The sequence below is a fragment of the Scomber japonicus genome, chromosome 12 (genome assembly GCF_027409825.1).
Source record: "Scomber japonicus isolate fScoJap1 chromosome 12, fScoJap1.pri, whole genome shotgun sequence".
Lineage (NCBI taxonomy): Eukaryota > Metazoa > Chordata > Actinopteri > Scombriformes > Scombridae > Scomber > Scomber japonicus.
Window position 1 is genome coordinate 8,726,933 of NC_070589.1, and position 14,602 is coordinate 8,741,534.

The window sequence follows — 14,602 nt, forward strand, 5'->3', positions numbered from 1 at the left end:
GCAACAATGCTCAAACCAATCAGAGACAGGTTTGTTTTGGTTTTCCCCCACATTGCTTACTATACCTTTAAATCAGGTGTCCCCGCAGACTATGAAAATGTTCTTGCTGGCCACGGGGTATTAAAATCATCACAAACAAATGAGCTCCCCTCTGAATAAGTTCTCATCTTCTTATTTTTAAATAGCTGGTTGGCACAGTAATTGGGACAAAGTACATGCTGATAAAGTAACAAAAAAAATTACTTTCTGATAATGGCCAAATCATACAATTTCCCTGTGGCCTGATAACAAATGTTCAGTGGTCTAATAGTGGCCTGTGGCCCAGGGGAAACCGTCTCTAAAGGCTTAAATGCATATTACACCATGTTTGATGGTATGAATAATTTTGTGATGTGTCTTAGCAGTAGAAGAGACAAAAATGAAGTCAAAAGGTAAGGAACTTAGCTCCAAACCACAGAGATTCAGTTATAAGGTTAAATGGTGCTTTCTCTCAAGTTACTTATAAAACCAATTTTTCAGCCAAAAGGTCTTAAAAAAAAGGACTAAGACAATCTGTGGTTGAGGAAGAAGACCACTGATGGTAGACCAAGCAGGGAACCAGTGTCATAGGTCAGTGAGATTTAAGGAAAAAAGGGCACTTCATCTCTTTAGGAGCTTGAATATGTGTGTGTGTGTATGTGTATATATATATATATATATATATATATATATATATATATATATATATATATATAATTTTCAAGGTGATTTAACCTTTTGACAATGAAATATCTATTGTGCAAGTTGTGAATTGAGACTCATGCACTGGTCTCTGGGTTATTTGTGGTCCCTGTTTTTGTTTCATATTGGGTTGGTGGCATATCTCAAAACCTCCTTACATAACATCTGGACTATACAAATGGATGTCAATGAGGGAAAGTTATAAAACTTGTTTTCTTCCAGTTTCGGTGAACTAATAAATACAGTATACCACATTAACGAATGATCTTGTTTCAAGTTGCTCTTGTAATGCTTATGTGATGGGCATGTATACACTAGACACTGAGTGACTGGAAAAACATAAATACCAGTATGATGTAATGCAATGCAATACAGCTCTGTAATAATAATAATTATTATTATACTGCTCTGCAAGTCTGCATGTGTGCTGACTAAAATGTATTAGACATTTTGAAACTGTAGTTTGGTGTGAATATATTGCACTGGGTTATGTTGAAAGAATATTTTATCCACTTAATTTATGTAGAAGGGCAAAAATGCGGGGAACATTTGCATTATAAAGCAATCCAATAAAACAACCTACAACTTCAAAATGACTGGAGTTGAATCAATACCTCCAGACAACCATGACACCATGTCAATGGTGTTGGAAAGGTAGTATTTATAACAAGACTAGTGTTGGATTGAATTAAAATGAAGTGCGCTTTCTATCTTCCTGTCTCAAACATAAAGCCTTTGACTATTTTTTAAGACCTTTGAACAAAATATGAATACATTTGTTTTTTCTCTCAACGTGTAAAAAGTCTATACCTGAGCTAGAGAAAGACAGTGAAAAATTCAGTGGCCAAGACAGTCTAGGATGAATGACAATATGATTCTTACCCAAGCGTATGGTGCGCTTTATTTCCACACCGACAACACATGCTGTCTTCCAGCGTGGCTTCTTGGCCATGTGCTTCTTCTCCACTGAGAGGCATCTGCCAAGATAAAGGCCTTCCTTCTTCCGATCAATTTATAATCAATGTTCTCCTCTGTGACTAATCTAATGTGTCTCCAAAAGGCTTGCGCCAGAAATGGCTCACTGCTGAGGCAGAGAAGGATTTCTGAATTTATTTGTGCTTCTGTTAAGGAATTATGAGGAGACATGACATACAGAGAAACAGAGGGATCATGAGGGATGTGAAGCCCTCCTATAAATGCTCTTACATATTTGCATGCCTATATAGTTAAATACTATATTCACTCCGTTACTGTGAATAACATTCCATAATATCAATGGAGAAAGAACTAGAAATACCATCTTAATGTTATATGCCTCCACCAGTCAAGTTGCAGTTTGTATCCATATCTGTCAAGATGTATATTTGTAGTGAAGAAATTGAATATAAAAGGTATTAAATGTATTTTCCTTTTATGTGGTTCACATGCTTGGCAAATAAAGCAGATGTCAACTGTGATAGAACACAGTTGACACGACACATATTCAACACATACATTTTCACACACATTTTCAACCTGTCAGCTCACAAGTTCTAAACAATCACCACAGTTTAAAGGTGGACACCCAAGAGTAGCATCACCAATTCAGTATTGCAACTAAGTGTGAAATATGCTCAAAATCTCCCCTTCTGCTCCTGAGTTATGGTGTTGAATAATAGCTAGAAAAGTGTTTTTGCAGAACATTATGATGTTATGGTGAAGTTGACCTTTGACCATTTACATATAAAATGCCTTGACCACCAAATTCTAATCAGTTCATCTTTGAGTGGACAAAATGGATGTAATGGAATTTCCTCTGCTCTGAGTATTCATGAGACATTTCATTCATGAGAATGGGACGGACGGACGGACAGTCAACCCAAAAAAATAATGCCTCTTGCCACAGCCATCACCAGATAGCTACCAATCAAACATTACACTCAAAATAAGATTTGAAAAAAGATGCAGTGTCAGCTGTGTGTCCTTGGAAGGTTTTCGTATTGACTTCATGATCCCAAATTTGAGATTGTGTTGCTCTGCTCATTTGAAAAGCTGGACTATAAGGAAAAGAAGAGTCTGAGTATAAATATTCCACCAGCAGCCCCTGGTGGCCAAATTGCTCCTTACAGGTACATCCAATGTAACTACTGTAAATTACTCAATAGCTGACATTGCCATACTTAAAATATTATCAATTAATTCTACACAGAAATAAGAAATATTTTCTTTTTTATTATTTTTCATCTGATTATATGGGGAAATAAAAACATTAAAAAATCACAAATGTATATCATTCAATAATGTCACTGAAGAGCTTCCGCTTCTTGGACTCGCCAGTCTGGATTTCCTGCCAGTGAGCTCGTCTTTGGATGAAGTGTGAGAGAGCAAATTTGGGCCAAATGTGGCGCGCAAACTGATCTGATCTCAGCTGGTTTTCGCTCGGCACTGGAGAGGAAGGAGAGATGGGAAAGGAAGTCATGATCATGTTAGAAAAAATATGCAAAAAAGGGGGTAAAAAAACCATCTTGCCACCATTTAAAAGAAATCTTAGACTGAGTTCAGATTACCTAGTTCCTGTGCGATGCTTTGCCTCTGATTGACTGAAGCACAGTTCCATATGGCTTCCAGGACCCGACTGCCCAACCTGGAGCAGGCCATTTGAACATATTGACCCTGTGAAGACAGATGGTAAGATGAACTAAGAGGGATGATGCATGAAAAGAAAAATCATAGGAGTAATGACAAATAAAAACAACAAGAAGCTGTTATCTAGACCCCTGAAACAGCAGTTGAGACAATTTCCCCCCAAGAGCTATGTCATTATAGAAGAGTGGACCTTGATCTCAACTTTTCAAGACAAACAATAACAAGAAGTCCTTCGAGTGCTTAGTAAAACAGAACAATTACATGACAGGTAGGCACTGTGTGTGATAGGATCGAAAGCTCTACAGCAGCTACTAAGCTGACATTGTGATAAGATTATTTTCTCAACTACAAGGACACCTTTAGAGTAGAAGTCTGTTGCAGTACCTTAAATATGTGGCTTTTTGTGGCTGATTAATAAATACTTTCGTACTTAGTTTCAATATCAATCTGATACCTCTGCAAAAAAAACGAAATTGTTCCATTAGCAGCAGCAACAGCAGCTTCAATCAGGACTGCAGTCTGTCTTTTCTGTCATTACTGGTTCAGTGGACTGATCCATTAATGTGAAATCCAATCACTTGAAAAGTAGTAATAGCAGAGCTCAACACATCTTTAAGCAGTGTCCTGAGGTTGAAATGAAGTGAACTGAACTTGAACTGTATTATATTGAGCAACACATACATTGTGTGTATCCTTGAGGTCAATAGTGTGTTGAATTCACATTGTTCACAAATAGACTTGTCTTCTAACAGTATTGATGGCATAACTTATATTACTCTGATGTTTCTGTTGGTTTTACTTTGTTATTGTTACATTTGTCTACCATACATTTGTCTTTGATTGAGCTGCTCCAATCAATTGTGACAGACAATAAAGATCTTAAATCTTGAATATGATTTGTCACGATAACTTTTGTTGGACAATATATCGTCTCAGAAATAATCGTGATAAATGACATTATTGTCATTTGAGTTATTTACCTATAATTACATATAGGCGGCACCGCTCGTTTCTACAGTCTCCACTCAGGACGTGCACAGTGAGGAATGGAGGACACTACTTGCTTTGCCAATATGACATGAATAGCCAATTAGCTGCTAATGTGAAGTGTGAAGTGTGGCAATATCATAAAAAAAAAGTTGACAGTCGATAATATAATTATTGTGGCAGGCATTGCCTTATTCTTCCCTACCTTTACAGGCACATTGCTGCATTTTTTTGCAGCATTGCCCCCTGATGATCAGTGGTACAGTGTGAAACCACTGACAGTCCTCATGTGCATACACAATAAGAAACAAAACAGGTACTCACCTTTACCTTTAATGTACAAGGCTGGTTGTATTCTTGTTTTTGTCATTGAATTCCATTAAAAGAACAAAACAATGTGTCAGACTGTTGCTGTAAAGTTAGGTTAAATAAAGAAACAGCTGAGCATTGTAGTTCTTAGCAAACATTAGTCAAACAGGAGTAATTAGATCTATTTTCAGCTGTGGAATTGGTGCACAAATTGGTATTTACAGCAGCAGCAGCAGGAATGTTGTGTAACAGTGTGGTTCAAAGTGCAGGCTTTTACCACATAGACAGAACTTGTCAATGGCATAATTTCATTGTGAATTCATTGTTTTTCATTCTCTTTGTTTGAACCTGATGCAACGATTACTTAACTGGCAAAGACTGTTTCTAAATCGTTTTTAGTTATTGAAGTTTTCATGTTGTAACATCATTAACTATACTGTCGAGACCTTGGATGCACATTTTGAATGAGAAGGTGTTTCCAAACTTTTGACTGCTACTGTTTAACACTGTGGAACTGTCCATGCTCATACCTCCAGCCTCCTGAGGATCTTGCCTCTGCCCTTGTCGCTGGATGTGGTGATGAGGGCCTGGAGGACGTGGCTGCCCGAGGGATCGGAGGCCAGCTTCAGAAGGTCAGCGGGGGTCAGAGAGCGCAGACTGTTGAGGAGGAGAGAGCGCTCCTTGAACCTGGCCAGCGCCTGGACCAGCCGGGAGCCGTGGTAACAGATGGAGGACAGCGGGACCTGGAAGTGATGGAGACTGTGTCACACTATGTCTCCCGCATGTATTCGACATAAGTGTAGCTTGCTGTCATTTGCAGTGCAGCTTTCTGCTAATTAAACTGTGAGGATAAATGATTTGATGGGTCGTCTCTCAGCTGTTTACCTGCATGTCTATGCCGCCCTCTGCTGTGTCAGAGTGGTAATACACCTCGTAGGTGAGCAGGGACATGAAGAGAGGGAGGCAGCTGGTGTGTCGAGAGCCGGGCTCAGCGCAGTGGAAAGCCTGAGAAAACACAACAACATGAAGACCATAAACTACCCATTAAGCAGTTTTATCGTTGTTTGTCAGCCATGTTCGGTATCAGTCGTAAAGACGGAGAAATAAACTGAGATGACGGTTTTGTTATGTTGATTTAAGGCTTACACCCATGAGGCACTTCATCATGTCATCCTGTTTCTCTTCACTCTCTGCACAGCTATCTGCCATCTGTACGATCACACCCATGTGACCCGCCGCCAAGATGGCCTCAGCACCTTCGAGTAGCTCATCGAACAACTTCAGGAACTGTAAAGAGAAGAAGGGACAAAAATTAAATCCCTCCTTTCAATATCAATAAGAAACCAAGACGTTCCTCTTGAAAGTTCCACCTACCATTTTACATTTGGCTGAAGCGGCGATGAGCCTCTGTATGGGGAAGTTGGCGATCCGATGGAGGGCTAGGTCGACCAGATGACCCTTGAGGTGGTTCTTGTAGAGGCTGCACAGCAGAGACTTGTGAGATAACTGTATGATGATCTCAATGAGGTGACTGGAGGTCTGGTCCTTTAGAAAAACCAGAAGTGGACTGAAAAGGAAGAGAGAACAAACCCCAGTGTTATTTCATGCTGTTTAAATCTTCGCTCTAGCGTCTCATTGCAGGATATGAGAGTGAAATGAAACTAGATTCGACTCTGACCTTACTCCAGGAGCAGCGCTGCGACTCGTCAGATACTCTGTGATGCGTTTCAGGAGCTGTTTGCAGAGTTTGGGCCTTTTTCTGTGACACACGGTCAGCATGGTCTGGAACACTGCGCTGGCCACAACATCAGTGACGCTTACTAGAAGAGGAAAGAGGAAACATTTTATTCTCTGCCAATGTTTTGTGTGTTTTGTTTAATTTTCATGCTATGCACACACACACACACACACACACACGCAGAACAGCAGGAATACATATTTATACAACTGACTGATGCAGGATAATAAGTAAATATGAGAAAATGAGAGGAAAATGTGCAGGAAGTGAGATGAAAACGAAAAAACAGAAGCATGATATATTGAGAAATAATCGCAATTAAAAATATTATTGTCATTTGAAGATAATTTTAAACCACTGATATAATGATAATAGCATAATAATGCAAGGGGGTGAGCAAAATGAACTATTGTACCCAGCAGTATGTTGGCAAAGTTGACTGTGTGAAGAGTTTGGAAGATATTAGACCACACACACACAACGTATCATAAACAGACTTTGGTTTAAATGGGGTTTTTTTTACTACTGAAGCACAGGAAGGAAGTTAGAAATGTTTCTGACTCACGTATATATGCAGCTTTTCTCTCCAGATAGTATTTATTTTGTGTGTCTGTGTTAATAAATCAACGTCACTTTGCATAAAAGGCACTGAGATACTGTAGCTCTATGTGGTGTGCATTTGCCACAAGGCTGTTTATCGACTATTATTATTTGTTTTGCTATTCAAAATGCAAGCTTGAGTTTTATCATAGAAATTCGGAACACAATACGGAGGGTGTTCTGTTCTAAAGGAGCTGCCCTTGAGCATTTCCCTTTTGCCTTTCCGCTGAGTCCTCGCTGGCATTGAATGCGGTTGAATGTTCATCCAATTCCAACAACAATGTCAGAGCAGTCAGTCGATGACATGAAGGACGACTCAGCCGTGCTGACGGCGTTTGTTCTATAGGGGGTCTTTGAAATAAATAAATAAATAAATAAATAAAATAAAATATATATTCAGTCCACAAAAATATATTCAGTCCAAAATAATAAAAAACTCAAATAAAAATGGTCGAGGCAGAAAATATGAATGAATTCCTGAAATAATGGAACTAAAGTGACCACAACAACAAACAACTAAAGACAGATAAACAGATATTTTAGCTTATTTACCCCCATTCACATACAAAAACAGATAGGACTAAATGCCAAGGATACTACCTTTATTTTGAAATACTAGACTGTTCCCTGAAGAATAAACTTTATACAAATACATTTATATTATAAATAAATACATTTTTATAACTACGCAGGATTTTCTTAAATAAAAAAACATGTATAGACTACAATAATCCCTCTCAGTCATCACTTATGAGTGATTACAAGAGTGTGGCAGTGTACTTATGTGGAGACACTCTGCTTGTACTTTATTATTGAGTTTTTATTTATGCTTTAGAACGTAACCGCCGTGAAACAGTCAGAAAATGATGTTTTATTCTTATTATCTTTATTTGACCACCACTTCTATCTCTATTCTCAGCGTACTCTAGTCCAAACGGGACGAGGGGCAAAGTTTAAATCTTTGCTGTGTTTACAAATACCAACCGACAAATCCTGTACAGTATACCTTTAACCACAAGACAACTAATCTTTCCTCATGTGACAACTTAGACCAGGGTGTGTGTGACGTTAGATGACTCACAGTTAACGTTGTCCATCAAGGTCTCTGTGAGGTTTTTCAGCTCGTACCAAAACGACGTGGGAATCTCAAAGTCTGTCAGCTGAGGAGCGACGTTGCGTTCTTTTACACCTTGAAAGGAAAAGGAAAGAAAGAGAGGAAACATGACATGGGTGCAAATGTAAAGTGGATAGAGCCTTTTGTGTGTGTGTGTGTGTGTGTTTGTTTGTGTACCTGGACGGGTTTCAGTGCGTGGGGGTCCGAGACAGCCTGCCAGCACGTGTAAAAGAGTGCGGACCACGTATGAGCCGTGAGCGTGTTTGATGAAGTCTTCAGTGTTTTCTCTCACCACCTGACTTAAAGACAACACCTGAGTCTCCAGCACTCCAGCACTCTCCTCCTCCTCTTCTTCTTCTGATGCCTCCTTCTGTGGTGATTCTAAAAAGGACAGAAGCAAAGAGTCTCACCAACTTAATACAACTGAAGACAACCTCACGTTACACAGCGGTAAGTGATTTAAACGTACCCATCCACCTGGACGCCTGTCTGATGGCACTCTCCACTACGTGGCCGCCGCACCGGTCACAAGAAACCGCCTTCAACTCTGAACCTGATTCTCCACCCAGTTCAGTCAGCACCTCCCCCACCTGCTCGGGACTGGAGAGCGGGAGCAGGCGCTGCAGAGTGATGCTTCCTGTCTGGTCCATCGCCACCAGGCTCGCTTTACCTTTCACTTCTAAGAGGACGTTCTCCACAAACATCTCTACAAAGCAAGCATTAGATACTTTTTTTGACAGTGTCGGACACACACATGTACATATATTGCCTTATGTATGCATGGTGCAATGTAGCTATAGTTAGCAGTTATATTTCAGGTTTTTATATTTCCAGTAAAATGATGCAATAATGCTGCAATAAGCAGAATCATGTCAAATCAGTGTATGGATAACAAGACAATGAGAAGTCGTGAATATCTCTTTGAAGCCGGGGATTGTTACATCTGAATGGCTGCATCAGTGAAAAGCCAGGTGATGTGTCATCATTAAAACAAAGGCTCTACATAGCTGAAGTACAACTTGTCAAAGCAATTAAGGAAAGCTTTTCAATATTTAAACCTCTTTTTGGACTTTCAAACAAAGACTCTGCTGATACTTGACAGCACTGAGAGCTGTGACTCAGTGAGAACTAAAAAATGCAGGTTGAAGTAAAAAATAAATGCTCAGATTCAGTAACTCGTAGGGCTGAGTATTATTAGACATATAGTGATGCTAGTGCAAATATCTGACTTTCCATACCAGTACCAAAACCTTTATTTATCATCTCATCATCAGGAACACAAGTGTGATTTTTCGAGCTTGAATGATCTATTGATCAGCTGATATTATCAGTTGATACTGGCCTTTCACATCAGTGCTGATATTTGTATGTAGTGCTTTAAAGTTATATAGGCAGCATTTTATGTATATTTGATCCTTTTTCTTAATTCAAGTCCAATAGTTAATTGTCCTGTAGGTGTTAAATTGTAGTTAAATATAATGATTAAATTCCCAGTGAAGTTTACTGTTTCAGTCCGCAGATGTTATTCTATACCATACAATTTATTGTTAAACTATAAACTATTGTGCCTCCTTTACATATTTTTGTCACAAGTGTTTGATGATCACATTTGAGTGATATTTGAAGAAAAATGTGTGTTTATGTATTATTCTGTAGCTTATTATTGGCCAATATATCAATATCAGGATTTATTTAAAACCCTTATATCAGCATCATCAACAAATACGGCCCTGGTGATTTTCTACTCTATCACTCTCAACTGTTAAATATTGATTAAACACAAGCACCTGTGCAACAACTTTACCTAAATAACATATAAATCTAAGTCTAAATCGAAAGTATGTCTTAAAATCAATGTAAAAATGTAAAAAAAAGAAAAAAAACTCAGAACAAATCTGAACACGTTTTTTCCAGTACTTTCATTTGGAATTACAAATATATTGAGGTTAAACATAAAGCCCAAATAAAAAGGTTAAAGGTACGATCAAGGGGCATTTTAACATGGGACAACTATCTGTTATTACTAAATGTGATATACTTTGAACACACACTTTCTTACAGCAGCTGCTATATTTATTTATTGTTTCTAATTCATAATGTATTATTATGTGGAATATGTCTGAATGAACGTGTTGAGGATGTGTGTTTAACTTGCAGCACCTTACAAAAGTAGCAATCCAAAATGTCATTGTATGGTTTTTAATGATACAATGACAATAAAGGCATTCTGATTCTGACTCTTTACATTCACTGAAGTTTCCCCACGCTTGGGCCCAGGAAGAGATGTGATGTTTGTTTGTGATGCGACTAATAAATATATATTGATCAGACTGATCACATGGTCTAAATGGTGTGTGGAAGTGACACTACAGTTTGTAATCTGGTAGTGTGATAATGTGATAAAAATGGCTTCAGTAAGAATAATTTGAGGTTGGGAGCTGAAGTCAAAGTCAATGTTTATTAGTCAAATGATTAGATGGGGTGGGATGTGGGGAAGACAGTGTTTGTAAAATCTAATGAACTGATGTTTTGTACTTCATTTCCATTGAACTATATCATTAATTTAATCTATTGTTCCACCTGCAAATTGGCAATTTAGCTAAAACCTGGTACAATGCATCTCTCCTCATCACATTTGTTATTTTCACACTTCATCAAACATCACATTATTGATGTCAGGAGATAGACTTTTGTTTTCCTTACCTCCACATCCTGCAGTGTTATAACATAGATTCTTATAGTAATGGTGTAATGTGTCTTTCTGCTGCACACTCCAAATTCAATTCCCAAACCTGACTGCTCATATCTTGTGAAGAAAAATCTCACCTCTCTCCTCATCATCTGCAAAACCTTCACTGAGTCTTTCCCCGACTCTGCGGAAATAGCCAACACTCATAGCATCCAGACGCTTTCTGCCTCCATCTTTTTTCTTTTCTCCGTCTTCACCTTCCCTCCTCTTCTTCTCTCCTCCTAGACCATCGTCATCGGGGTGCCTCCTCTTCTTTTCTCCCCCTTTCCCTGGTTTCCTCTCCTCCATTTTATCCAACATAACTCGTAACCTTATAATATGCAGGTTACCAGCAGGTGTTTGTTTGAAAGGGTGTTTACCTAAATCTTCAGGCTGAAATAGAGAAAGAATAGAGACATCATGAAGCAATAACTGGAATGTAGCGTTCAACTCCATAACACTTTGCCAAATTAAAAACAATGACAAAACTGTGCTTGTATTAGAGGAATCACTTGTCCTGGGATCAATTCATGGTAGTAGATATGCAAGACTACAAAAATCAATATTGGGTTAGGGTTAATAGCTAAGCATGGATTTATTGTTTTTATTGTTTTGCCCATTCTACCTAGGTCAGGTTAATGAATGCCGAACTCACACATGAATACTAATTCAGAGAATATCCTGTATCACATTTAATCGATACAATGTAGTGGCCGAAAACCCGGCGAAACATTACATTTGAATATTGTGTGAATGGAGTCTGTTAGAAGGCGACCTGTAGCCCTCTATGCTAACACTATCAACACCACAACTGCAACCACAACTATCTCAGTGTTTATTGGAACAAGTTGACATCTTAACAAATCCATATCGAACACATGAAAGTAGTATTTAGCTTGCAAAATCTGAGTCCACAAAAACACAAGTTGTAAAAGGCAACAATGTTTAACTCACGTGTTGTTCATGTAGCCCTGACAGGGGCGATGTGTCTTTGACGCGTGGTGATGACGTAAGAAGGGGAGGGATCGCGTCTTCTACACACAAGCACGCACTCACTCTCTCTTTTCATACACAATTTTTCTATCTATCTATCTATCTATCTATCTATCTATCTATCTATCTATCTATCTATAGTACAGTACTAATAGACTAGTAATCATATACTGTGTAATATGATTTTTGAGCTTATTTTAAGTTTTTACCAAAAGAAGGAAAATAAATGAATTCATTATTATTCCCTTCATATTCCTAATGAATTACACTGTTATGCCCTTTAAGCAAATACAGTATGTGTATCATATTGAGCAGAACTGGTTTAATAGGACAGTTTTTTGGCTAGAAGTGTTTATTAAACTACTACTACAAGGTTCTCTGGAAAACTACATCTTGATTTGTTACATGTGCAAAAAAAAAGACAACACAAAAAATTGTACTGTCAATATTAACAAAAAAAGCCTACCCAGAAGTAGTTGGACCCATCAGGATTATCTCATAGATGTATTATAAGAGCCTTTGTAATACATCCATGGCTTAACCGTGGTAGCTGTTTTGTCTTCCCTCTGATTTAGCCTACAGAATAAAGTCTACAGTCTCTTTAATTAATCAGATTATTTCCTTTAATAAATGAATACAGATATACTGTATTGACTGCAAGCCCATACCAACCAGATAATAAATCAGTCCAGATACTTTAACTTTAGTAATAACCACCAGAGGGCAGCACAGTAACTTGGCAGAGAGAATCCATGTTCACTGTAAAAGCTGATAATGATCAGAGGTGTGGACTAGTGCCCAGGGCATGTGACAAAGACTTGTATCCCAACCAGTGAGTCATGACTTCACTTGTCCTCATGACTCGAACAATTATTAAAAAAAAAAAAAGTTAAACCTTTCCCAAGCACAAAGGAGAAGAACCTTGGCTGCTCCAGCTGCATACTCAGTACAAAAACTGCAGTTTTTCAAATTGCAGGCCTACTAAACGACTATCAGTCCTCGCTTCGAAAAGCTTTTTCTAAGGAATGAATGAATATATGAATGAATGAATCAAGCATTTTCTAACATGCCAGAGAAGGATGGAGAAAAGGTTATGGAATATGAGCTTAACTTGACACACTTACTGTATAGAAATAATGATAATAAGAACTACAATAATGATAATAATAATAATTATAATAATGATAATAGTGCATGTATTCCAGCAGGCACAAGAAGAGTTTATACCACCAAATCTATCAGCATGCTTATCTTTTAGTTTGTCTTTGGTGGAGAACAATGTTTCTTTCCTATACTATCGTATATTAAAGATACTGCATTCCTCATTATGTTTTCACCACCTGACGGCTTTATCACTGAGGTCATTGGTTGTGAGTCTTTTTTAATACAGCTTATATGTGCAATTGAACTACAGTTCTTAAAAGACAGTTTCATAATGTTTCAAATCTGTCTTAAAACAACAGTCATGTGCCCATATGAACACTGAACTTTCAGTGTAAGTGATGGGTGGCAAAATCCACACATTTTGTGCATTTAAAAGTTGATGTGAAGTTTATATATGGCTTTAGTAGTCTGAGTTAGTCCTATCAAGTGGATATCTGCCACATTCAATCTTTTTAGCATCAAATTCTCTCTTAGTGTTTCTCTGTTGAGCTGTGGTGGAAGTATAAGACCAAAAAGAGGGACTTTGGCACTAAAAAGACTGTAACGTTGGAAGATATCTATTTGATTTGGCTTTTAAATACATTTATGCACAGAAGGAGGACTGTGGATATTGGCCCTATCAATTACATTGTGAGTGCAATTGAGGGGATCTTCTAATGGCCAGTATGAACAGGTAGAAAAACTTAATTCAGTGTTTATTTGGACGTCTCAAAAGCAACACTTTGCCAGCCTCTTAGAGCTTGCATGGCTGTACACTCTCAGACAATGTTTAGACAAAAAAGTTTGGAAGAGAATGAAACCTAAGCAAAGTAAAATAAATAATTACATTCTGGTCTGCTCTCCACTAAATTATTCAATACTTTTCAGGAAAGAAAGTGTTTCCTGTCTAAAATGCGTTCAGAGAGCACACCGCTATGCCTTTAATACACACAGAAGAAACAGAATATAATATGCTTGAGTAATTTTTTTTTTCTGGGGGGGCGAGCAGAGAGCAAGTACGACAGATAAATTATTTGTTCGCCGGCACAGCTACTGGATTGTTAGATTTGTCTGTTTGTGTTCATCTCCGGAGCAACAGCAGCGTATGAATCAGCTCCTGGAGGGCAAACTCTGAATGAGCCCTGCAAGTGATTAAGGCCTCAAGAGTCACACAGACGTACATAGACACATTTCATCACTCCACCAGTGCAACACTCAATGCTTGATGTCACAACAATCTTTCTCGAGAATTTCATGAATCAGAACTATAGCAGGAATATTGAATGCCAACTCCCATCTTAAGTAATTATGGGAGGGGAAGATTCTTTACAATCGTAAAGTTTATGTAAATATTAATCACAACTGTAAAATCACTAGTTTCCTCTGTTGTGGCTGCCTTTGAAGCTATACTCCAAGAGTTGAGAGGTTACATTACTCATAGTGGAAAAAAATATTGCAAATGCTTCCTCCGAATTTTGCAATCACTGACTTTTATAACAAACACCCAGCAGTGACATGATCAGCTCAACATTTTGGGGAAATAAACGTATTCTATTTCTAGCTAAGAGTTGTGATATCGAAATCACCGTCACATGTGTCTGTTCAGTTTCAGCTACAGGAGGCCTGTTAGTTTAGTTTAACTTAG

General features: G+C 38.1%; 1 protein-coding gene across 1 annotated transcript; it reads right to left on the reverse strand.

Moving 5' to 3' along the window:
* Nucleotides 1–2,087: 2,087 nt before the first annotated feature.
* Nucleotides 2,088–11,789, reverse strand: LOC128369491 (nucleolar protein 9). Its single transcript, XM_053330539.1, has 12 exons — nucleotides 11,776–11,789; nucleotides 10,920–11,214; nucleotides 8,563–8,799; nucleotides 8,271–8,474; nucleotides 8,061–8,168; nucleotides 6,320–6,461; nucleotides 6,016–6,208; nucleotides 5,788–5,928; nucleotides 5,527–5,646; nucleotides 5,172–5,384; nucleotides 3,267–3,372; nucleotides 2,088–3,144 (listed from the first exon to the last, which is right to left on the reverse strand). Exons 2-12 carry the CDS (start codon nucleotides 11,140–11,142, stop codon nucleotides 2,990–2,992), a joined length of 1,842 nt encoding a protein of 613 aa, XP_053186514.1. The 5' UTR covers nucleotides 11,143–11,214; nucleotides 11,776–11,789; the 3' UTR covers nucleotides 2,088–2,989.
* Between the last annotated feature and the right edge of the window lie 2,813 nt (nucleotides 11,790–14,602).

Coding starts and splice junctions, on each gene's coding strand:
- LOC128369491 (XM_053330539.1), bottom strand. CDS start 11,142: ATGTTGGATAAAATGGAGGAGAGGAAACCAGGGAAAGGGGGAGAAAAG. Junction 8,475..8,562: donor ACAGGCGTCCAGGTGGATGG/GTACGTTTAAAT, acceptor TGTCCTTTTTAG/AATCACCACAGAAGGAGGCA. Junction 3,145..3,266: donor AAGCATCGCACAGGAACTAG/GTAATCTGAACT, acceptor CTTCCTCTCCAG/TGCCGAGCGAAAACCAGCTG.